The sequence below is a fragment of the Carcharhinus amblyrhynchos genome, unplaced genomic scaffold (assembly GCF_965287045.1).
Source record: "Carcharhinus amblyrhynchos unplaced genomic scaffold, sCarAmb.v2.hapA chromosome_128, whole genome shotgun sequence".
NCBI classification, from domain to species: domain Eukaryota; kingdom Metazoa; phylum Chordata; class Chondrichthyes; order Carcharhiniformes; family Carcharhinidae; genus Carcharhinus; species Carcharhinus amblyrhynchos.
The window spans coordinates 422045-447600 of NW_027649868.1; the positions used below are offsets into that span (position 1 = coordinate 422045).

The 25556-nt window shown below is 47.8% G+C and overlaps 1 protein-coding gene across 1 annotated transcript in view; it reads right to left on the minus strand.

Moving 5' to 3' along the window:
* Positions 1-12080: 12080 nt before the first annotated feature.
* Positions 12081-25556, minus strand: part of LOC145338648 (phospholipase D2-like) — a 60874-nt gene continuing 47398 nt past the window's right edge. The window contains exons 17-24 of the mRNA XM_080183035.1: positions 25336-25440; positions 22857-22945; positions 21492-21605; positions 19702-19751; positions 17352-17486; positions 15108-15261; positions 14117-14234; positions 12081-13205 (exon numbers count right to left, since the gene is read on the minus strand). Coding sequence (XP_080039161.1) covers positions 12981-13205; positions 14117-14234; positions 15108-15261; positions 17352-17486; positions 19702-19751; positions 21492-21605; positions 22857-22945; positions 25336-25440 — 990 coding nt within the window. The 3' untranslated portion in view covers positions 12081-12980. The remainder of the gene's footprint in view (positions 13206-14116; positions 14235-15107; positions 15262-17351; positions 17487-19701; positions 19752-21491; positions 21606-22856; positions 22946-25335; positions 25441-25556) is intronic.

Here is a 25556-nt window from a genome sequence, read left to right on the forward strand (position 1 = left end):
AAACAATGAGACGGAGTACAGGAAAGAAATACAGAACCTGGTGAATTGGAGCAGCAACAATAATTTCTCCCTCAATGTCAACAAAACGAAGGAGATAGCCATCGACTTTAGGAAGCGTTGTAGAGAACGTGCCCCTGTCTACATCAACGGGGACGAAGTAGAAATGGTCGAGAGCTTCAAGTTTCAAGGTGCTCAAATCACCAGCAACCTGTCCTGGTCCCCCCCCATGTCGACACTATAGTTAAGAAACCCACCAATGCCTCTACTTTCTCAGAAGACTAAGGAGATTTGGCATGTCCGCTACGACACTGTCGTTTACAGATGCGTAGTCATGATGTGGGTATGCCGGCGTTGGACTGGCGTAAACACAGTAAAAAGTCTGACAACACCAGGTTTTAGTCCAACCTATTTATTTGATAATATACTCACTAGCTTTCGGGGTTACCCCCTTCGTCAGGTGAATGGAGAGTTCTGGCCTCAGACAGAGCATATAAAGCACAGACAGTTTAGAGATTACTGATTAAAATGCGAATCCTTACACCTAACCTGCTGTTCAAGACCTGAAGTGGCTGATAATGTGAGTGGTAGGAGCACTGATCACAGTTTACAGAGATGTGTATTGTCTCCAGACAGTACAGTAAGTGAGGTTTTGCAAACCCAGGCAAGTCATGGGGGTTACAGATAGTGCGACATGAACCCAAGATCCCTGTTGAGACCGTCCTCATGTGTGCGGAACTTGGCTATCAGTCTCTGCTCAGCGACTCTGCGATGTCGTGTGTCGTGAAGGCCGCCTTGGAGAATGCTTACCCGAAGGTCAGAGGCTGAATGCCCGTGACCACTGAAGTGTTCGCCAACAGGAAGGGAACAGTCTTGCCTGGTGACTGTCGAGCGATGTTCATTCATCCGTTGTCGTAGCGTCTGCATGGTCTCCCCAATGTACCATGCTTCGGGACATCCTTTCTTGCAACGTATCAGGTAGACAATGTTGGCCGAGTTGCAAGAGTATTTACCATGTACCTGGTGGATGGTATTCTCACGTGTGATGATGGTATCCATGTCGATGATCCGGCATGTCTTGCAGAGGTTGCTGTGACAGGGTTGTGTGGTATTGTGGTCACTGTTCTCCTGAAGGCTGGGTAGTTTGCTGCGAACAATGGTCTGTTTGAGGTTGTGTGGTTGTCTGAAAGCAAGAAGTGGGGGTGTGGGGATAGCCCTGGCGAGATGTTCGTCTTCATCAATGATATGTTGAAGACTCCGGAGAAGATGTCGTAGCTTCTCCGCTCCGGGGAAGTACTGGACGACGAAGGGTACTCTGTCCACTGTGTCCTGTGTTTGCCTTCTGAGGAGATCGGTGCGGTTTTTCGCTGTGGTGCATCGGAACTGCCGATCTATGAGTCGAGCACCATATCCTGTTCTTATGAGGGCATCTTTCAGGGTCTGGAGGTGTCTGTCACGATCCTCCTCATCTGAGCAAATCCTGTGTATACGGAGGGCTTGTCCATAGGGAATGGCTTCTTTAACATGTTTAGGGTGGAAACTGGAGAAGTGGAGCATTGTGAGATTGTCTGTGGGCTTGCGGTACAGTGAGGTGCTGAGGTGACCGTCCTTAATGGAGATGCGTGTGTCCAAGAATGCAACTGATTCTGGGGAATAGTCCATGGTGAGTCTGATGGTGGGGTGGAATTTGTTGATATCATCATATAGTTGTTTCAGTGATTGTTCACCATGAGGCCAAAGGAAGAAAATGTCATCGATGTATCTAGTGTATAGCATCGGTTGAAGATTCTGTGCAGTGAAGAAGTCTTGTTCGAACCTGTGCATGAAGATGTTGGCATATTGAGGTGCAAATTTGGTCCCCATGGCTGTTCCATGTGTCTGGATGAAAAACTGGTTGTTGAAGGTGAAGACATTGTGGTCCAGGATAAAGCGGATGAGTTGTAAAATTGCATCTGGAAACTGGCAGTTGTCAGCATTGAGTACTGAGGCAGTCGCAGCAATGCCATCGTTGTGGGGGATGTTGGTGTAGAGTGCTGAGACATCCATTGTGACGAGGAGTGTCCCTGGTTCAACTGCTCCGTGTGTGCTGAGTTTCAGTAGGAAGTCCGTAGTGTCGCGACAAAAGCTGGGGGTTCTTTGTACAATGGGTTTCAGGATGCCCTCGACGTAGCCGGAGAGGTTCTCACACAGAGCACCGATCTCCTCAGAAGGCAAACACAGGACACAGTGGACAGAGTACCCTTCGTCGTCCAGTACTTCCCCGGAGCGGAGAAGCTACGACATCTTCTCCGGAGTCTTCAACATATCATTGATGAAGACGAACATCTCGCCAGGGCTATCCCCACACCCCCACTTCTTGCTTTCAGACAACCACACAACCTCAAACAGACCATTGTTCGCAGCAAACTACCCAGCCTTCAGGAGAACAGTGACCACAATACCACACAACCCTGTCACAGCAACCTCTGCAAGACATGCCGGATCATCGACATGGATACCATCATCACACGTGAGAATACCATCCACCAGGTACATGGTAAATACTCTTGCAACTCGGCCAACATTGTCTACCTGATACGTTGCAAGAAAGGATGTCCCGAAGCATGGTACATTGGGGAGACCATGCAGACGCTACGACAACGGATGAATGAACATCGCTCGACAGTCACCAGGCAAGACTGTTCCCTTCCTGTTGGCGAACACTTCAGTGGTCACGGGCATTCAGCCTCTGACCTTCGGGTAAGCATTCTCCAAGGCGGCCTTCACGACACACGACAGCGCAGAGTCGCTGAGCAGAGACTGATAGCCAAGTTCCACACACATGAGGATGGTCTCAACAGGGATCTTGGGTTCATGTCGCACTATCTGTAACCCCCATGACTTGCCTGGGTTTGCAAAACCTCACTTACTGTACTGTCTGGAGACAATACACATCTCTGTAAACTGTGATCAGTGCTCCTTCCACTCACATTATCAGCCACTTCAGGTCTTGAACAGCAGGTTAGGTGTAAGGATTCGCATTTTAATCAGTAATCTCTAAACTGTCTGTGCTTTATATGCTCTGTCTGAGGCCAGAACTCTCCATTCACCTGACGAAGGGGGTAACCCCGAAAGCTAGTGAGTATATTATCAAATAAATAGGTTGGACTAAAACCTGGTGTTGTCAGACTTTTTACTGTGTTTACAGATGCACCATAGAAAGCATTCTTTCTGGTTGTATCACAGCTTGGTATGGGCTCCTGCTCTGACCAGGACTGCAAGAAACTACAAAAGATCGTGAACGTAGCCCAATCCATCACGCAAACCAGCCTCCCATCCATTGACTCTGTCTACACTTCCCGCTGCCTCGGGGAAAAGCAGCCGGCATAATCAAGGACCCCCACACACACCCCGGACATTCTCTCTTCCACCTTCTTCCGCCAGGAAAAAGATACAAAAGTCTGAGGTCCCGTACCGACCGACTCAAGAACAGCTTCTTCCCTGCTGCCATCAGACTTTTGAATGGACTTACCTCACATTAAGCTGATCTTTATCTACCTTAGCTATGACTATAACACTACATTCTGCTTTCATTCCCTTCTCTATGAACAGTATGCTTTGTCTGTAAATGATGAAGCAAGAAACAATACTTTTCACTGTATCCCACTACATGTGACAATAATAAATCAAATCAAATCCTTCTCCCCTATGTACTCTATGAATGGTAATGCATTGTCTGTATAGTGCGCAAGAAACAATACTTTTCACTGTATCCCAATACATGTGACAATAATAAATCAAAACTATTATTAAGCAGGCAGCTAGTTGAAGGCACAGCCACCAGTGACACTGTGATGGGAATCGGGGTAGGGCCTCCCAAGAGGCGCAGGCGCTGTGCTGGGAGCTCAACTTGAGGTCAAATGTGACACTCGGGACTTCTTGCTTTGCATCCCTCGTAACATGGCTGCGGTTGAAGTGGGACAGAGATTTACTAGGATGCTACCAGGACTTGATGGATTGAGTTATGAGGAGAGGCTGAATAGACTGGGACTTTTTTCTCTGGAGCGTAGGAGGCTGAGGGAATCTTATAGAAATCTATAAGATAATGAGGGGCACAGATTAGCTAGATAGTCAATATCTTTTCCCAAAAGTAGGGGAGTCTAAAGTTAGGCAATATTGCTCTAAGGTGAGAGGGAAAAGATACAAAAGCGTCCAGAGGGACAGTTTTTTTTCATACAGAGCGTGGCGAGTGTCTGGAACGAGCTGCCAGAGGAGGTAGTAGAGACGGGTACAATTTTATGACTTTCAAAGGAGCGCAGAGCTCTCGCAGGGCTGTGGAGACTGGAAGAGATTACAGAGGGAGGGCTGCGGGGGAGAACGTGGGACCAGCTCCCGTGGGAGCGGGGAGAACGTGGGAGTCGGTCCCACAGGGAGAATGTGGGACCGGCTCCCACGAGATGTAGCGGAAAACGTGGGAGTCTCTCCCACAGGGAATGAGGGAGAATTTGAGACTCACTCCCGTGGGGTGTGTGGAGGATGTTGAACTAGCTCATACGGAGAGTGGGCAAGAATGTGGAACTCGTTCCCACAGGGAGTGGGCAAGAACGTGGAACTTGATCACGTGGTGTGGGGGAGAATGTGAACTCACTCCATCGGGAGTGAAGGGGGGGGGGGGGGAGGGGGGGTGGTGGGAGGGTCTTGGAAGAACGTGGGACTCGCTTCCAGAGGGAGAGTGTGCGGGGTGCGGGAAGAATGTGGGACTTGCTTCCACAGCAGAGAGAAAGTGGAAAGTGGAACTTGCTTACACGGTGAGCGGGGGAGAACATGCAGCTCGCTCCCATGGGCAGTGGGGAGAAAGTGGAACAGTGCCATTAAATGTATTTGATATCAAGGGGGACTGGTTCAAGATGCAGTGTTTTGTTATAAGCAGTCAGTTTGTCTGGCAGGAATACAACAGATGCTGGAAAAGGTACGCTGTCTCTGCATGGCACACAAGAAATAATACTTTTCACTGTGTCCCAATACACGTGACAATAATAAATCAAATCAAATCCTTCTCCCCTATGTACTCTATGAACAGTATGCTTTCTCTGTATAGTGGCACGAGAAACAATACTTTTCACTGTATCCCAACACGTGACAATAATAAAAAATCAAAACAAATCCTTCTCCCCTATGTACCCTATGAACGGTATGCTTTGTCTGTATAGCGCACAAGAAACAATACTTTTCACTGTATACAAATACATGTGACAATAATAAATCAAATGTACCCTGGGGTCTCTGATCAGTAGCCCAAGTCCCTTTAGATTTCCAAGTGCGATCATCAGTCTTTGCCAGTCCTCCCACCAAACAATTCTCTGCTCCTGTCACAGTGACTCATTTCCACCGAGACAGAGAGTAAATAAACGTGCTGCAAACCTATTTATAAATCTCAGTATGTCTCCTGATCGGAAACTTGCTCACGGAGATGTTGTTGTTGCAGAGTGGTGATGGAACAGTGTAATTTCACCCTCTACTGCACTGCAGTGGGTCACTGTAATAAGTACTGTGTACCATTGAGTACAGCAACTGGTGTGGGATATTTGTCCGTGCACCCTCAGAGGTACTGGTCAATATCGTTCATGGCTATATTTATGGGTGGTAAGGGATCAGGGCTTACATTGCGAGAGGTCCCTGCCCTACAAATGAGCTTTGGGACATTTAATGCCCACTCGTAAGAGAGAAACCTGACGGAAAGAGTGAGGAGAAGAGGGAGAGAGAGAGAGAGAAAAACAGGAAGAGAGAGTGAGTGAATCACAGAGAGAGGAAAAAAGTAAAGACTTGATTAGCTGTTAAGACTCACATTCCAACCATTATCTTGTAATTGAGTCTGTGTCCTGTTTGTGAAACACAACTCTTCACTTACCTGAAGGAGTAGTGCTCCAAAAGCTCGTGCTACCAAGTAAACGTGTCAGACTTTAACCTGGTGTTGTGAGACTTCTTACAAAGAGGGAGAGAGGAGGAGAGAGGGAGAATGAAACAGAGTGAGTGCTAACCATTGCACCACCAAGCTGAGAGAGGGGAAGAGAGGGTGGGTGAATAACAGAGGGTGAGAGTGAAACACAGAGATAGGAGGAGAGAGGGAGGATGAAAAAGGAGAGAGTGAGAGAGGGAGAGAAAAAGAGTGGGTGAATAACAGAGAAAGAGTGGGTGAATAACAGAGAAAGAGTGGGTGAATAACAGAGAAAGAGTGGGTGAATAACAGAGAAAGAGTGGGTGAATAACAGAGAAAGAGTGGGTGAATAACAGAGAAAGAGTGGGTGAATAACAGAGAAAGAGTGGGTGAATAACAGAGAAAGAGTGGGTGAATAACAGAGAAAGAGTGGGTGAATAACAGAGAAAGAGTGGGTGAATAACAGAGAAAGAGTGGGTGAATAACAGAGAAAGAGTGGGTGAATAACAGAGAAAGAGTGGGTGAATAACAGAGAAAGAGTGGGTGAATAACAGAGAAAGAGTGGGTGAATAACAGAGAAAGAGTGGGTGAATAACAGAGAAAGAGTGGGTGAATAACAGAGAAAGAGTGGGTGAATAACAGAGAAAGAGTGGGTGAATAACAGAGAGAGAGAGAGTGAAACAGAGGGAGAGAAAGAGTGGGTGAAACACAGAGCAGGATGAAAAAGAGAGTGAAACGGGAGAGAGTGAAAAACAGCAAGAAAGACTGGGTGAAAGAGAGAGACAGAGAGAAAGAGAGAGCAGGAGAGTGAGGAGAGACAAAGGGAGGAGAGAGATGGGAAGAGATCTGTAAGGAGGGAGAGAGAGAGAGAGAGAATGGACAGATGGAAGGAGAGAGGGGAATGGTGGAAAGAGACTGGGGAGGGCTGAGTAACAAAGAGCCGGAGAGGGAGATGAGGGAGAGATAGTCACAGAGTGAGAATGAGGCTTGTTTAAGGCCATTATTTCCTGAGCAAATATTCTTTTAATGAGATTCAATGGTGAATATTTACAATCACTGTCCGCACCTGCAGTGTCAAGTTTCCCTTTGCTTTGGTATCCAGTCCCTGTGGTAACGTGTAAGCCATTGATTAACATTCTCCTCCAAGAGGGAGAGGTGAGCAGCAAGGGGTTAAAACTGAACTGATCCGATTGCTGCTGCTTTCACTTTGACTGAACCCTTTGCTGCCAATGATCCTGGTGTTGAGACAGGTCTCTCACCCACCTCACTCCCCCAAAAGCTACTAGAAACTAGAAGCAAGGGGAGGCTATTCGGCTGTTTGAGCCTGCTCTTCTGTTCATTATGATCATGGCAGATCATCAAATTCAATATCCTGTTCTCCCCATGTCTCTTGATTCTCCCTTCCGCCCCCCCCCCTCATATCCCTCGATCCCTTTAGCCCCAAGAGCTATCTCTAATTTCTTCTTGAAATCACACAATGTTTTGGCCTCAGCTACTTTCTGTGGGAGTGAATTCCACACATTCACCATCCTCCGGGTGAACAAATTTCTCCTCACCTCAATCCTAAATGGTGTACCCCTTATCCTCAAGGAATGGGGCCTAGTTCTAGACTCCCCCACCATCAGGAACATTCTTTCTGAATCTACACTAAGGAGCAATTTAGCATGGCCAATCAACCTAACCCACACATCTTTGGATACTAAGGAGCAATTTAGCATGGCCAACCCACCTAACCTGCACTGGAAACTGGAGCACCCGGAGGAAACCCACACACAGACACAGGGAAACTCCACACGGATTGACCCAAGCCAGGAATCAAACCCAGGTCCCTGGTGCTGTGAGGCAGCAGTGCTAACCACTGCATCACTGTGCTGCTGACATTGTAACAGTGTCTACATTTGAGAAAATACGTCATAAGACATAAGCAGAATTAGGCCACTCGGCCATTCAAATCTGCTCCACTATTCAATCATGGCTGATATTTTTCTCATCCCCATAACCCTGATAGATTGCTTTATCAATCAAGAACCTATCTCCTGGCTTCCACAGCCTTCTGCAGCAAAGAGTTCCACAGATTCACCACTCTCTGGCTGAAGAAATTCCTCCTCATCTTTTTTAAAGGATCGTCCCTTTAGCCTGAGGTTGTGCCCTCTGGTTCTAGTTTTTCCTACTAGTGGGAACATCCTCTCTATGTCCACTCTATCCAGGTCCCGCAGTATCCTGTAAGTTTCAATAAGATCCCCCCCTCATCCTTCTAAACTCCAACAAGTACAGACCCAGAGTCCTCAACCGTTCCTCATATAACAAGCTCTCCATTCCAGGGATCACTCTTGTGAACCTCCTCTGGACCCTTTCCAAGGCTGGCACATCCTTCCTTAGATACAGGGCCCAAAACTGCTCACAATTCTCCAAATGGGGGTCTGACCAGAGCCTTTTACAAGCCTCAGAGTTACATCTCTGCTCTTGTATTCTAGCCCTCTCGACACGAATGATAACATTTCATTTGCCTTCCTAATTGCTGACTGAACCTGCATGTTAGCCTTCAGAGAATAGAGAACAAAGAACAATACAGCACAGGAACAGGCCCTTCGGCCTTCCAAGCCTGGACCGATCATGTGTTCCTAACTAGACCATCCATTTGTATCCCTCCATTCCCAATCTGTTCATGTGGCTATCTAGATAAGTCTTAAACGCATTCCCAATCTGTTCATGTGGCTATCTAGATAAGTCTTAAACGACCCTAGCATGTGCACCTCAAACACCTTTCTTGGTAACACATTCCAAACTCCCAACACCCTTTGTGTAAAAAACATATCTATATTGAACCTTGCCCCCCCACCTTACCTTGAACTTGTGACCCCTTGTGTTTGTCATTTCTAACCTGGGAAAAAGCTTCCAACTGTTCACCCTGTCTATGCTCTTCATAATTTTATAAACTTCTATTAGGTCGCCCCCTCAACCTCTGTCTTTCCAGGGAGAACAACCCTAATTTACTCAATCTCACCTCATAGCTAAGACCCTCCATTCCAGCAAACATCCTGGTAAACCTTTTCTGCACTCTCTCCAAAGCCTCCGCGCCCTTCTGGTAGTGTGGCGTCCAGAACTGGCCTAACCAATGTTCTATATAGCTGCAACACCATATGCCAACTTTTATAATCTATGCCCCGTCCAATAAAGGCAAGCATGCCATATGCCTTCTTCACTGCCTTTTCCATCTGCTGCCACCTTTAAGGATCTGTGGACTTGCGCACCCAGATCCCTCTGTGTCTATATGCATTAGATCTACCAAAATGCATCACTTCGCATTTATCTGGATTAAATTCCATCTGCCATTTCTCCGCCCAATTTTCCAGCCCATCTATATCCTGCTTTAATCTCTGACAATGTTTATCACTATCCGCAACTCCAGCAATCTTTGTGTCGTCTGCAAACTTACTAATTAGACCAGCTATCTTCTTCCAATATGAAAGGTCCCAGTACAGAGCCCTGCGGAACACCACTAGTCACAGACCTCCAATCAGAAAAAGACCCCTCCACTGATATCCTCTGTCTTCTATGGCCAAGCCAGTTCTGTACCCATCTAGCTAGTTCACCTTTGACCCCATGAGATTCAAACAATGACTCCCAAGTCCCTTTGCGTTTCTGATTCCCTAAGCATTTTCCCATTTAGTAAATGGTCTATGCTTCCATTCCTCCTTCCAAAGTCCATAATCTCATACTTCCATCTGCCACTTTTTGGCCCACTCTCCTAACCTGTCCAAGTCCTTCTGCAACCCCACCCCGCTTCCTCAATACTACCTGTCCCTCTACATATCTTTATATCATCTGCAAACTTAGCGACAGTGCCTTCAGTTCCATCCTCCAAATCGTTAATGTATATTATGAAAAGTTGTGGTCCCAGCACTGACTCCTGAGGCACACCACTAGTCACCGGCTGCCATGCTAACATCACATTTGCCTTCCTAACTGCAAAAGACCCTTTATCCCCACCTCTCTGCCTTCTGCCAGTCAACCAGTCCTTTATCCATGCCAGGATCTTACCCTTAACACCATGGGCTCTTAACTTATTTAACAGCCTCCCATGCGGCACCTTGTCAAAGAACTTCTGGAAATCTAAATAAATCACGTCCTCTTTTATCTAACGTCCTTGTTACCTGCTCAAGGAACTTTAACAGATTTTTCAGGCATGACCTCCCCTTGACAAAGCCGTGCTGACTCAGTCCTACTTTATCAGGCACTTCCAAGTTCTCCGCAATCTCATCTTTAATAATGGACTCTAAAACCTTGCCAATGACTGAAGTCAGGCTAACTGGCCGATAACTTCCCTGTCCGCTGCCTCCATCCCTTCTTAAGCAGCGGTGTGACATGAGCTACTTTCTAGTCCTCTGGGACCCTCCCTGCCTCCAGTGATTGCTGAAAGATCACCAATGTCTCCACAATTTCCTCAGTTCTTCTAGAACTCTGGGTTGTAATAGAACCATAGAAAATTACAGCTCAGAAACAGGCCTTTTGGCCCTGTCTGTCTGTGCCAAACCTTTTTTTGCCTAGTTCCCACTGACCTGCACTTGGACCATATCCCTCCACACCCCTCTCATCCACGAAACTCCCCAAGTTTTTCCTTAAAAGTGACCCCGCGTTTACCACTTAATCCTGCAGCTCATCCCTCACTCCCACCACTCTCTGCGTGAAGAAGCCCCCCCTCCCCCAATATTCCCTTTAAAAACTTTTCTCCTTTCACCCTTAACCTACACTGTCTGATGTTCTTCTCCCCTAGCCTCAGTGGAATCCATCCGATCCAGATGACTTATCCACTTTCAGACCTTCCAGTTTGCCCAGTACCTTGTCTTAGTGATGGTCACTACACTCACTTCTGTGCCCCCGGCTCTCCTGAAACTCTGGCATCTACTGGCATCTTCCACCGTGGAGACTGATGCAAAGTAACTATTCAGTTCCTCTGCCATTCCTTTGTTTCCTATTACTCCTTCCCCAGCCTCATTTTCTAGAGGTCCAATGGCTATTTTTGCCTCTCTTACCTTTTATATAATCAAAAAAAAACTTTTCCTATCTTCTTTTACATTACTAGCCAGCTTACGCTCATATTTCATCTTCCTTCCAGCCACTTATTGCTTTTTTAGTTGTCCTCTGCTCGCTTCTAAAGCTTTCCCAATCCTCTGCCTTCCCACTAATCCTCACCACTTTGTATGCTTCTTCTTTTGCTCTTATGCTGTCCTTGACTTCCCTCGTCAGCCATGGATGCCTCGTCCTCCCCTTAGCATGTTTCCTCCTCTTTGGGATGAATTTTTGTTCCGATTCCCGAATAGCTCAAAAACCCCCCTGCCATGGGTTGACCTCTTTTAGGTTCCTGCCATGGGTTGGAAGTCAGTCTCACAACATCAGGTTAAAGTCCAACAGGTTTATTTGGTAGCAAAAGCCACTAGCTTTCGGAGTGCTGCTCCTTTGTCAGGTAAATGGGAGTTCTGCGTTCAAGTAGGGCACATAAAGACACAAACTCAATTTACAAAATAATGGTTGGAATGCGAGTCTTTACAGGTAATCTCAAGTCTCAGACAATGTGAGTGGAGAGAGTGTTAAGCACAGGTTAAAGAAATGTGTACTGTCTCCGGACAGGGCAGTTAGTGAGATTTTGCAAGCCCCAGGCGAGTCGTGGGGATGGATCACACGAGGACGGCTTCAACCGGGATCTTGGGTTCACGTCGCACTGTCTGTAACCCCCAGCACTCGTCTGGGCTTGAAAAATCTCACCAACTGTCCTGTCCGGAGACGATACACATCTCTTTAACCCATGCTTAATGCTCTCTCCACTCACGTTGTCTGTACCTTTAAGACTTGATTACCTGTAAAGACTCGCATTCCAACCATTATTTTGTAAATTGAGTTTGTGTCTTTCTATGCCCTGTTTGCGAGCAGAACTCCCACTTACCTGACGAAGGGGCAGCGCTCCAAAAGCTAGTGGCTTTTGCCAACAAATAAACCTGTTGGACTTTAACCTGGTGTTGAGAGACAGCTGACTGTGTTTACCCCAGTCCAACGTCAGCATCTCCACATCATGGGTTGGAAGGACAGCCTTGTGGAAGTGCTATTTAAATGCAAGTCCTTCCCACAGCGACTAATGAAAAGGCCAACACACGTCAACTGTACATGTCAGTATAAACTCCAGCTGTTTTATTAATATCTTGTCCTAACTGGAACTACATTATCCATGATTAAAATGGAACACAAATGTGTGTCCACAGATGGGCTACGAGCGTGTCCCTTCCTGCTGGTGTGAAGAACCGATAACTCATCAAACTGATTTAGTGCCCAGTACAACGCTCTCTCAGAGATGTCTTGGTCTCACAAGGTGATTGACGTGAGTGGAAGACAGTGCGCTTGGAAGATCAGAATCTCCCTGTGAGAAAACACTAACTCTCGAGTTGGCTGACGATAAATCTCCGGCCTTCACCGAGATTCCCGAGACAAGGCCCCCGGAACACCCGGAATCCTCAAGCGCTTGCCACCGGGATGAAGAGCTCCTGGCGAAGATCGTCTCCTCACCTTTAGGTGTGTGTGTGTGTGAGATTGAATAAGAGGTTACATTTCTTTCCTTTTTTAAAAAAAAAGACATACGCGTGTTATAAAAGTGATGACGCAAAGCAAAAAATAAAAATGCAGGCAGAACAAAACATCAGAAGATGAGATGACAGTGATGATCTCTTATCTTGAGGATTGGATTGTCTTTCCAGAACTTTCCAGATAACAGCCTGGGCCAACCTGGTCACGGTTTCGAAATATAAAGCACAACTTGGTGATTGGGAGCTGGCAAGGGTGTGACATTCAATATCTCTCTTAATTCCAATCAGGGAAGACTCTCCAATTAGTGATCCAGTCAACGATTAGCAATCTTCCAATTGGCTGTGGAAAAGGGCCATCCCAAACGTCATTGAGTGAGAATTCAGAGTCGCCAGAGAGGCAAGGCAGTTCCGGAAATCCCAAAGTCGGAACTTTGGGAATGAGAGTCTTCCTGGTGGCAAGAACTCGTGTGGCGTCTCCTCTCCCTTCTCTGCCCCCGTCAAGTCCAAACCTCCATCGGAACCATTCCTTCTCGGCTGCTGAGCGGGGGAAGGAGATGTTCCTCGCACAGGAAGTAGAGGGGGAACAGGACCAGGATGCCGCGCAGCCCCTGCAGTTTCTCCCGGGCTTCCTCGGGATCCTCGGAGACCAGACCGGGCGTCGACACAAACTCCCGCAATGCCACCAGGCTCGGGGCTGAGTTTGAGGGCAGGGATTTAAAAACCTGAGGCGGGGTGAGAGGGGGAAAAGGAAACAAGAAAGTTGGTCAGAGGCAGTGACAGATTTATTCAGGCCCATTGCAAAAGGGCAATTCTACACTGGAGAACAAAGCACAAGAACAAGAACAAGAACATGAACATTAGAAGTAGGAGCAGGAGTAGGCCATCTGGCACCTCGAGCCTGCTCCGCCATTCAATAAGATCATGGCTGATTTTTTTGTGGACTTAGCTCCACTTACCCACCTTTACTGTTCAAAAATCTATCGCGCCTTAAAAGCACTCAATGAGGTAACCTCAACTGCTTCACTGGGAAGGGAGTTCCACAGATTCACAACCCTTTGTATGAAGAAGTTCCTCCTCAACTCAGTCCTAAATCTGCTTCCCCTTATTTTGAGGCCACGCCCCCTAGTTCTATACTCACCCACCAGTGGAAACAACTTCCTTGCTTCTATCTTATCTATTCCCTTCATAATCTTCTATATTTCTAGAAGATTCTTCCCTCATTCCAATGAGTATAGCCCCAGTCTACTCAGTCTCTCCTCACAAGCCAACCCTCTCAACCGCAGAATCAATCTAGTGAGTCTCCTCTGCGCCCCCTCCCCAGTGCCAGTCTATCCTTTCTCAAGTAAGGAGACCAAAACTGTACAGGGTACTCCAAGTGTGGCCTCACCAGCACCTTATACAGCTGCAACATAACCTTGCTGCTTTTAAACTCCATCCCTTGGGCAATGAAGGGCAAAATTCCATTTGCCTTCTTAATGACCTGCTGTACTTGCAAACCAACTCCTTGAGATTCCTGCATAATTGGGTGTCCTTGTGCGGGAGTACGGTGCTATACCATCATGCACTGCAATGCACAAGCTCCAACATTTCAAGATGGCTGCCGTGCTCAGATACACCCCAGAATAGAACTCACCTGGTCATAAATGGTTGAATTGGTGGTCGCTATAGCATTCCAGATCTCCTGGAAACATCGGTCACTAACAGGGTCCGCCACATCATCCATCTGGTCATCGGTAAGTCCAAGGTGCATCCTGCAGAGACACAGAGTATGAGAGAGTATGATTGAATCTGACAGTTCCAGGAAGTGTATATTGTTGATTGGCACAGTGTTTCTGTGCATACGGTCAACCACTGGCTGATGGTGGACACCTTTTGGTGGCACAGTGGTTAGCACTGCTACCTCTCAGCGCCAGGGACCCAGGTTTAACTCCACCTTGAGTGATTATCCGTGTGGAATCTACTTATTCTCCCCGTGTCTGCTTGGGTTTCCTCCAGGTGCTCCGGTTTCCTCCCACACTCCACAGGCTAGGTTGAAAAATTGGCCATCTACCTAGCCCACACACCTTTAGATACTAAGGGGCTATTTAGCATGGCCAGTGTCCAAAGATGTGCTGGTTAGGTGGATGGGCCATGCCAAATTGCCTCTTAGTGTCCAAAGAAGTGCAGGTTAGGTGGATTGGCAATACTAAATTGCCCCTTAGGTGTCCAAAGATGTGCAGGTTAGGTGGATTGGCCATGCTAAATTGCCCCTTAGTGTTTTGAGATGCGCAGGTTAGGTGGATTGGCCATGCTAAATTGCCCCTTAGTGTTTTGAGATGCGCAGGTTAGGTGGATTGGCCATGCTAAATTGTCCCTTAGTGTTTTGAGATGCGCAGGTTAGGTGGATTGGCCATGCTAAATTGCCCCTTAGTGTTTAGAAACGTGGGGGTTAGGTGAGCCAGCTGCCAGTGGGGAGTTTTGTCCCCGGTGGATTGACAGGTTGTTGTTTGATTCCAGCCATTTCCCTGCCCCCTTCTCCAACGTGCCTCCACCTTCTTAAGGGGCAATTAGGGACGGGGAACAAACCCTGCCCCAGCCAGCTATGCCTGTACCCTGCAGAGGAACAAGAGATTTCACAGACGTACTTGAAACATTGCAGCCGGAGACGATGGGCGAATTTCCCTGCCTGGTATTCTTCACCATCCATTACCGACGTCTCCATCTCAGTATCTTCCACCAGAATGGCCATCTCACTGTCCCGTTTGCCCAGCAGGCTGCGGTCATTGATGTTTGCTGAACCTGATCACAAGAAGGCAAAGGATGGCAAGGCGAAGGGTGTGAAGACAGAGTAGAGCCAAAGAATCCCGACAGTGCAGAAGGAGGTCCTTCGGCCCATCGAGCCTGTACCAACCCTCCAAAACAGCATCTTACCTGGGCCCAATTGCCCCCTCATCCCACGAACCCCACGCCTTTACCATGGTCAACCCATCTAACCCACATATCTTTGGACACTAAGGGGCAATTTAGCATGGCCAATCCACCTAACCTGCACATCTTTGGACACTAAGGGACAATTTAGCATGGCCAATCCACCTAACCTGCAAATCTTTGGACACTGAAGGATAATTTAGCATGGCCAATCCACCTAACCTGCAAATCTTTGGACACTAAGGGGCAATTTAGCATGGCCATTCCATCTAACCTGCACATCTTTGGATACTAAGGGACAATTTAGCGTGGCCAATCCACCCTAACCTATACATCTTTGGCTATTAAGGGAAATTTAACATGGCCAATCCACCGAACCTGCAAATCTCTGGACACTGAAGGATAATTTAGCATGGCCAATCCACCTAACCCACACATCTTTGGATACTAAGGGACAATTTAGCATGGCCAATCCACCTAACCTGCACATCTTTGGATACTAAGGGACAATTTAGCATGGCCAATCCACCGACGCATCTTTGGACTGTGGGAGGAAACCAGGGCACCCAGAGGAATCCCACACAGGCAAGGGAGAATGTGCAAACTCCACACAGACAGTGACTGGAATTGGACCTGGGCACTGGGAAGCAGCAGTGCTAACCGTTGTGCTGCCTTGCCACCCAGTTAGTCTGCCAAACCTCCCCTATCCATTCTATTCCAGTGTGGCACCGTGTACAAACACACATCAACAAATCCTCCCAACCCTGCTCCCACCAATCTCTTCTGTGGGTCAGTTTAGAAAAATATTGAGGTGGCCACGCAAACCCGTTCTGCCATCCAGTCAGGGATGATCTTAACACGCTTCATTTCCACATCCCTTAGAACCCACATCTATCAGCATTTCATCAACCGACCCTTAACCTCTATCACTGACCCCCAGAATTGATGATACTTTTAAGGGAGAGAGTTGCAGGTTTCCACTATCCAGCAAGGTAACCAGCCTAAGCCCAGTGGATAACCCTACCCCCAATAGCACAGAAGTTAAATCTCATTGAAAAAAAGACATGCTGTAGAAGATTTTAGTCTTGCACTCATCAGGACAATTGAATTGATCTATTATCGTCGCATGTATTGGGCTACAGTGAAAAGTATCGTTTCTTGCGTGCTATAGAGACAAAGCATACTGTTCATAGAGTACATAGGGGAGAAGGAAAAGAGAGGGTGCAGAATGTTCTACAGTCGTAACCAGGGTGCAGAGAAAGGTCAGCTTAACGCGAGGTAGGTCCATTCAAAGGTTTGACAGCAGCAGGGAAGAAGCAGGGTTGGTACGTGACCTCAGACCTCTGTATCTTGTTCCCAACGGAAGACGACGGAAGAGAGGATGTCCGGGGTGAGTGGGGTCCTTGATTACGCTGGCTGCTTTTCCCCGAGGCAGCGGGAAGTGTGGACAGAGCGAACGGGTGTGAGGCTGGTTTGCGTGAAGGACTGGGCTACGTTCATGAGCCTTTGTAGTTTTTTTTTGCGGTCTTGCAAGAATGCAAAATTTCAGACTATCACGGCAATTTAAACTGTATATTGGTGGATAAAATGGTTAAGGAGGGAAATACTTGCCTTATTCAGCCGTAATTGAATTACAGAGGAGCTTGGGGAGCCTGTAATTGCTTTCTCTATGGCAATAACTCAGCCAATAAGAGGCAATTGGCCAACAAAGCAGCACCCTTTTCTTGTGCAGTAGACACGATTGCGAGTGTTTGAAATTTGGCAATTGTCCTGATGAGTGAAAATGAAAAAGCTTCAACAACACATTCCTTCCGAGAGATATGCCTATGCAATTTGGATACAGATGTTTGGCCTACGCACAGGAAAGCGAGCATTCTCTTTTTATTGGCTGGGGTGAATACTGATGCCAAACATTGGTTAAAGGGGTGCGGGGAAGCACGCACCATCCCTTGGCTCCTCACCTATGATGACTTGTCGGTCATCTACAATCATCATCTTGCTGTGGATGTAGATTAACTCCGAGACCAAGTTGCCGCTGAGCTCCGCGTGAGTCCGCAGGCTGCCGAATGAGATGTAATTCACCCACTCATCCCCCACTGCGAAGGAGAAAGCGACAAGGTGAGGGGCCTGCTTACGTTCAAGAGGCAGGAGAATTCACCCCCCCGCGCACAGCAAGCTCCCAAAAACAGCAGCACCGTAATGACCAATTTGCAATGCCCTCCACGAAGCGGGCAGATTTCAAGCAATCATAGACAGCCGATCGGAACAGTCTCAGGAGACTTGGGATTGGTGGATAGGTTCAGTTACAAATACAGCCACCAAAAAAATACCCAGCAGCGTTCCAAGTGAGGACACTTTTCTGATATTCCTGACCTCAATTTCAATTCAAGTAAAAATGTCCAAAAAGTAATAGAATAATAATAATAATAATCACCTGGGCCATTCAACCAGTGCCGTATTGGTGCGACCACAGACTAATTGTCCTCTTGTCGCAAGATCTCACGCTCCAAGTGACCCTTGACCAGGTTGCCTGATGCGAACGGACATTATTCAAAATCCGCTCTGGGTCTGAGGCGGGTGGGGTTTGGGATCCTCTACCTGTACTTGGTTTGACGTTCACCCTCCTGAAAACAAGGCTGATCCCAATCTAACGCTGCCTGCTTTATTCCTCCGTCCAGTTCACATGGTTTGCAGGAAAGTTCCCTCATCAAACGCTGAAGGGCACCCAACACTCTCCTCACCAAACCAAATAGAGAATTTAGCACGGCCGTTACATCTAACCAGCACATCCTGCGGGAGGAAACCGGAGCATCCTGGGGAAACCCACGCAGAGAACATGCAGACTCCGCACAGACAGGGACCCGAGCTGGGAATTGAACCCCGGCCCCAGTGCTGTGAGGCAGCAGTGCTAACCACTGGGCCATCATGCTGCCTCTAAGGATAAATTACGTCAGAAAAAAACTCCATCTGGTGCGCTCATGTCCCCTGTAGGGAAGGGGATCCGCCGTCCTTACAGACCCTACATGGGCAGCACGGTAGCGCAGTGGTTAGCACTGCTGCCTCACAGCACCAGGGACCCAGGTTCGACTCCCAGCTCGGGTCACTGTCTGCGTGGAGTCTGCACATTCTCCCCAAGTCTGTGTGGGTTTCCTCCCACAGTCCAAAAGACGTGCTGGTTAGGGTGCATCGGCCGCGCTAAGTTCTCCCTCAGTGTTACCTGAACAGGCGCCAGAGCGTGGCGACTAGGGGATTTTCACAGTAACTTCATTGCAGTGTTAATGTAAGCCTTATGTGCGAGTAAACTTACGTGACTCTGGAGCCACAGCAATGGGGTTGGCTCTCAACTGCCCTCTGAAATCGAGACACTCAGTTCAAGGGGCAATTAGGGATGGGCAAAAATTCTGGATCCCAGTCAGCGACACCCACATCCCCTGGAAGACTTATGTAGAACATAACAGCACAAACAGGCCCTTTGGCCCACAAGTTGCACCGATCATATCCATACCTACCAGGCCATAGAACTATCTATAACTTCCAATCCCATTAGATCCCATATACTCATCCAGAAGTCTCTTAAAAGACCCCAGCGAGTTCACCTCTACCACCACCGCCGATTCCACTCACTCACCACCCTCTGAGTGAAAAACTTACCCCTAACATCTCCTCTGTACTTGCTCCCCAGCACCTTAAACCTGTGTCCTCTCGTAGCGACCATTTCAGCCCTGGGAAATAGCCTCTGAGAATCCACCCTATCTATTCCTCTCAACATCTTATAAACCTCTATCAGGTCGCCTCTCAACCTTCGTCTCTCCAGGGAGAAGAGTCCCAGCTCCCTCAACCTATCCTCATAAGGCATGCCTCCCAATCCAGGCAACATCCTTGTAAATCTCCTCTGCACCCTCTCAATAGCTTTCACATCCTTCCTGTAGTGAGGCGACCAGAACTGCGCACAGTACTCCAAGTGGGGCCTGACAAGGGTCTTATAAAGTTGCAGCATTACCTCCTGACTCCTAAACTCAATCCCTCGATTAATGAAGGCCAGTACACCATACGCCTTCTTGACCACATCCTCCACCTGCGAGGCCCATTTAAGAGTCCTACGGACCCGGACCCCAAGATCCTTCTGTTCCTCAACACTGCTAAGGCTCTTACCCTTGATATTGTACTCCTGCATCCCATTGGACTTCAAGAAACTTGTTGGGGATCAGCTAGACACTCACCAGGTACCTCTCCTGATTTTTTTTACAAGAGTTGTGCCTGACGTGGCGAGATTGCCATAGCGACAGACAACAGAGGCAAAGATGTACTTACTGTGTTTCTTTAAACGTTCAACTATGGAATATTCGCCTCGGCATATGGACCTAAATGCCGGAAAATTGAAAAGAAAAGGATTATAAAACTCAGGAAATGAAACGGAATTGTAATATTTTCAACGTGGCCTTGCTCACCTCAAAACCCCGCAATATCTTGTCCGAGATCAAGAGACCTCATGCTCCGGCCCTCGCCCGCTCCGATTCCCGTGGCGCGTGAGCCTATAAAATTCTGGCCTATGCCTCTATACCTCTAGTAGTCATGATGTGGGTATGCCGGCGTTGGACTGGCGTAAACACAGTAAAAAGTCTGACAACACCAGGTTTTAGTCCAACCTATTTATTTGATAATATACTCGCAAGCTTTCGGGGTTAGCCCCTTCGTCTCCATTCACCTGACGAAGGGGCTAACCCCGAAAGCTTGCGAGTATATTATCAAATAAATAGGTTGGACTAAAACCTAGTGTTGTCAGACTTTTTACTGTCTATACCTCTACACAGGGGGACGATGGTCAAGTGGTATAATCGCTACACTATTAATCCAGAAACTCAGCTCATGTTCTGGGGATCTGGGTTCAAATCCCGCCACAACTAATTTGAGTTTGTTTATTTATTAGTGTCTCAAGTAGGCTTACACTCAAAAGGGCAATGAAGTTACTGTGAAAATCCCCTAGTCGCCACACTCCAGGTACACTGAGGGAGAACTTAGCGTGGCCAATGCACCCCCCCCCGAACCAGCACGTCTTTCAGGCTGTGGGAGGAAACCGGAGCACCCGGACGAAACCCACGCAGACACAGGGAGAACGTACAGACTCCAAATAGTTAGCGGTCCAAACCCAGGCCTAAAACAGCGCTAGCCACTATGCCGCCCGTGATAGAATTTGAAGCAAGGCCAATTAGTCATAATCAAGGACCCCCCCCAGACCCCGGACATTCTCTCTTCTACTGGGAAAAAGATACAAAAGTCTGAGGTCACGTACCGACCGACTCAAGAACAGCTTCTTCCCTGCTGCTGTCAGACTTTTGAATGGACCTGCCTCGCATTAAGTTGATCTTTCTCGGCACCCCAGCTATGACTGTAACACTACATTCTGCACTCTCTCCTTTCCTTCTCTATGAACGGTATGCTTTGTCTGTATAGTGCACAAGAAACAATACTTTTCACTGAATCCCAATACGTGTGACAATAATAAATCAAATCCTTCTCCCCTATGTACTCTATGAACGGTATCTTTGTCCATATGGTGTTCAAGAAACAATACTTTTCACTGTATCCCAATACACGTGACAATAATAAATCAAATCAAATCCTTCTCCCCTATGTACTCTATGAATGGTATGCTTTGTCTGTATAGAACATAGAACATAGAACATAGAACATTACAGCGCAGAACAGGCCCTTCGGCCCACGATGTTGCGCCGACCAGTTACAAAAACAATGACCCACTAGCCTATACCAATCCCATTTCGTCCATAAACCTATCCAGAGATCTCTTAAACGCCCCCAAACTAGACGTATAGTGCACAAGAAACAATACTTTTCACCGTATCCCAATACTTGTGACAATAATAAATCAAATCAAATCCTTCTCCCCTATGTACTCTATGAACGGTATGCTTTGCCCGTATGGTGTGCAAGAAACAATACTTTTCACCACAGCAATTGGTTGACTCTCAACTGCCCTCCAAGGGCGACAAGGGATGGGTAATAAATGCTGACCCAGCCAGCAATGCCCACGTCCCACGAAGGAAGTAAATGAACGATTAATTCTCCATCGATTTTCCATTCACCTGAATGTGAAGTGTAGGATGGTCTGGATAGCATTCCCCCCACCAGTCGACAAATCCCCTTGGAATCCGGGTAACAGTGGAAGCACGACGTAGACACGGTATCTCTTCTTTGCTCTGTAGAAATCAGAAAAAAAACACACACATGTACAAGTTGGTGGTCATTTGCAGCAAGAACTCTAACTAAATTATTGACAGTGCTACGATACTACCTCGGAACTATACACCGAACCCTCAACTCAACACCAACCCCATTGATACTGAGATTTCAGTCGGAGCCAAGAAGCTTGCTCAGCATCTGTTATCCCCTGCCTCATGGCCCCTTGTGAAAGGGGAGAACCCCGACAGGTTAGTGAGCTCGGATTGTAGGGGGCTGGAGGAGGTTACAGAGATAGGGAGGGGTGTTGGGGCTGGAGGATGTTACAGAGATAGGGAGGGGTGTAGGGGGCTGGAGGAGGTTACAGAAATAGGGAGGGGTGTAGGGGCTGGAGGAGGTTACAGAGATAGGGAGGGGTGTAGGAGGCTGGAGGAGGTTACAGAGATAGGGAGGGGTGTAGGAGGCTGGAGGAGGTTACAGAGATAGGGAGGGGTGTAGGGGCTGGAGGAGGTTATAGAGATAGGGAGGGGCGTAGAGGCTGGAGGTGGTTACAGAATAGGGAGGGGCGTAGAGGCTGGAGGTGGTTACAGAGATAGGGAGGGGTGTTAGGGGCTGGAGGAGGTTACAGAGATAGGGAGGGGTGTAGGGGGCTGGAGGAGGTTACAGAGATAGGGAGGGGTGTAGGGACTGGAGGAGGTTACAGAGATAGGGAGGGGTGTAGGAGGCTGGAGGAGGTTACAGAGATAGGGAGGGGTGTAGGAGGCTGGAGGAGGTTACAGAGATAGGGAGGGGTGTAGGGGCTGGAGGAGGTTATAGAGATCGGGAGGGGCATAGAGGCTGGAGGTGGTTACAGAATAGGGAGGGGCGTAGAGGCTGGAGGAGGTTACAGAGATAGGGAGGGGCGTAGGGGCTGGAGGAGGTTACAGAGATAGAAGGGTTCCAGCAGGTTACAGAGATAGGAAGTTGTGGGGATGGAGGAGGTTACAGAGATAGGGAGGATTACAGGGGCTGGAGGAGGTTACAGAGAGAAGGAGGGGTGTGGGAGCTGGAGGAAATTACAGAGATAGGGAGGTAGGCAGACCCAAGGCAGAGTAAACTAGGTTTTAAATTGGTGTCAGTGTTAAGCCTCAAAGCCGGGACTATTGGAGCTTCCCATGTCCCGGCCCTCAGCGATCCGATGCATGACAATGGAAAGTCCTCCAGGCCAGCTTCTCCCTGCTGCTGGGAGAGATGGGGGAAACGGCAGGGAAAGGGAATGTCAAAAACCTCACCTGTGCGCTTTGAGAATTCTTTCCACGATAGCGTCTCCAACCTGGTTGTAGACGCTGCTTTCGTCTGCGCAGGTGATGAAGAACTGATTCTGGGAGGAAGCAGAGAGAGAGATAGAGAGACACACAGCAGGGGGTGAACCACAGGCAAGGCAAAAGGGCCTGCAGTAAGTCAACAGGGGTAAAAAATCCACAGAGACTTCCTCCCCCACCCTCCACGCATGCTCACCCCTACCCCCACAGCCCAATTCCTCATGGAATACAAACCCAATTTGGTTTCAATTACTCAGGTTTAAAATTTATTTACGAGTAGGCTTACACTAACACTGCAAGGAAGTTGCTGTGAAAATCCTCTCGTCGTCACACTCCGGTACCCGTTTGGGTAACACTGAGGGAGAATTTAGCCAAATTTTATTATTATTTTTGAAAAATGAATTCACGGGACACAAACGTCAGTGGCTGGGCCAACATTTATTAGCCATCCCTAGTAGCCCTTGTTCAGAGGGCAGTTGGGAGGCAACCACATTGCTGTGACTCTAGAGTCACCCGTAGGCCAGACCGGGGTAAGGATGGCCGATTTCCTTCCCTAAAGGCTATTAATGAACCAGACGGGTTTTTCCGACAATGGGTCATCAGTAGATTCTTAATTCCAGAGGTTTTTTTTTATTGAATTCAAATTCCACCATCTGCTGTGGCGGGATTCGAACCCGGGTCCCCCGGAGCATTAGCTGAGTTTCTGGATTAATAGTCTAGCAATAATACCACTCAGCCACGGCCTCTCTAACGCACCTAACCAGCGTGCCGTTTGGACTGTGAGAGTAAACCCACTCAGAGTCCGGACAGACAGTGACCCAAGCTGGGAATCGAACCCCGGTCCCTGGCATCGTGAGGCAGCAGTGCTAACCACTGTGCCACCGTGCCGTCCCCTTCATTGTCAGGCTGCAGGCGTTGCTGGCTTGGCCAACATTTATTGCCCATCCTTAATTGCTCCTTGTAAAAGGTGGTGAGGTGCCACCTTCTTGAACCAACGCAGTCCCTGTTGCCAATTGTCCCCTCCATGCCAACGCTATAATTAAGAAAGCCCACCAACGCCTCTGATTTCTCAGTAGGCTAAGACATTTCAGTATGTCTGCTTCACCAACCTTTACAGGTGCACCATAGAAAGCATTCTTTCTGGTTGTATCACAGCTTGGTACGGGCTCCTGCTCTGCCCAAGACCACAAGAGAAACTACAAAGGGTCGTGAATGTAGCCCAATCCATCACACAAACCACCCTCCCATCCATTGGCCCCGTCTACCTTTCCCGCTGCCTCAGCCAAGCAGCCAGCACAATTAAGGACCCCACGCATCCCGGACATTCTCTCTTCCACCAGGAAAAAGATACAAAAGTCTGAGGTCCCGCACCAACCAACTCAAGAACAGCTTCTTTCCTGCTATCAGACTTTTGAATGGACCTACCTTGTATTAATTCGCTCTTTCTCTGCACCCTAGCTATGACTGTAACACTACATTCCCCTTTCCTTCTCCCCTATGGACTCTATGAACGGTATGCCTTGCCTGTATAGCGCGCAAAGAAACAATTTTTTTTTACTGTATCCCAATACATGTGACAATAAATCAAATCCTTCTCCCCTATGTAGTCTATGAACAGTATGCTTTCTCTGCGTGGCGCTCAAGAAACATAGTGGCACGGTGGCACAGTTGTTCACACTGCTGCCTCACAGCGCCAGGGACCCGGGTTCGATTCCCAGCCGTGGGTCACTGTCTGTGCAGAGTCTGCACCTTCTCCCCGTGACTGCGTGGGTTTCCTCCGGGTGCTGCAGTTTCCTCCCACAGTCCAAAGTTGTGCGAGTTAGGTGGATTGGCCGTGCTAAGTTGCCACTTACCGTCAAGGGAAGTAGCTGCGGTAAATGCATGGGGTTATCGGGATAGGGCCTGGTGGGGATTGTGGCCGGTCGAGACTCGATGGGCCAAATGGCCCCCTTCTGCACTGTAGGGCTTCTATTTTAACACTTTTCACTGTATCTCAATACATGTGACAATAATAAATCAAATCAAATCCTTCTCCCCTATGTACTCTATGAACAGTATGCTTTGTCTGTATAGTGTGCAAGAAACAATACTTTTCACTGTATCTCAATACATGTGACAATAATAAATCAAATCAAATCCTTCTCCCCTGTGTACTCTATGAATGGCATGCTTTGTCTTATAGCGCAAGAAACAATACTTTTCACTGTATCCCAATACATGTGACAATAATAAATCAAATCCTTCTCCCCTGTGTACTCTATGAATGGTATGCTTTGTCTGTATAGCACACAAGAAACAATACTTCTTAAAAATACAATATAAAATACAATACAATAAACCAGTGCAACAATACTGATTTATTATCCCGATAATAAATCAAATCTCGTGCTAATTTCTGCGCAGCGGGAGACCCGAGTTCACCGATCAAATGGCTGTAAATAGTTTCTACCTCAATGTACACGAAATGTTGGCTGTCGCGGATGGTGTGAAGGTAGGCATTGTAGATGGAATGTTCGCTCGATCCCGCAGACCAACATTCCACTGAGCGGAGCACCTGGAAGAGGAGACGGGGAAGGAGGATTCAATATCCAGTTCTGAAGTGACCCTGACCTTCGGAATCGGGTGAACAGCCGTGAATTAGAACTCCGTTTAGATCGGAGTTGAGGAGGA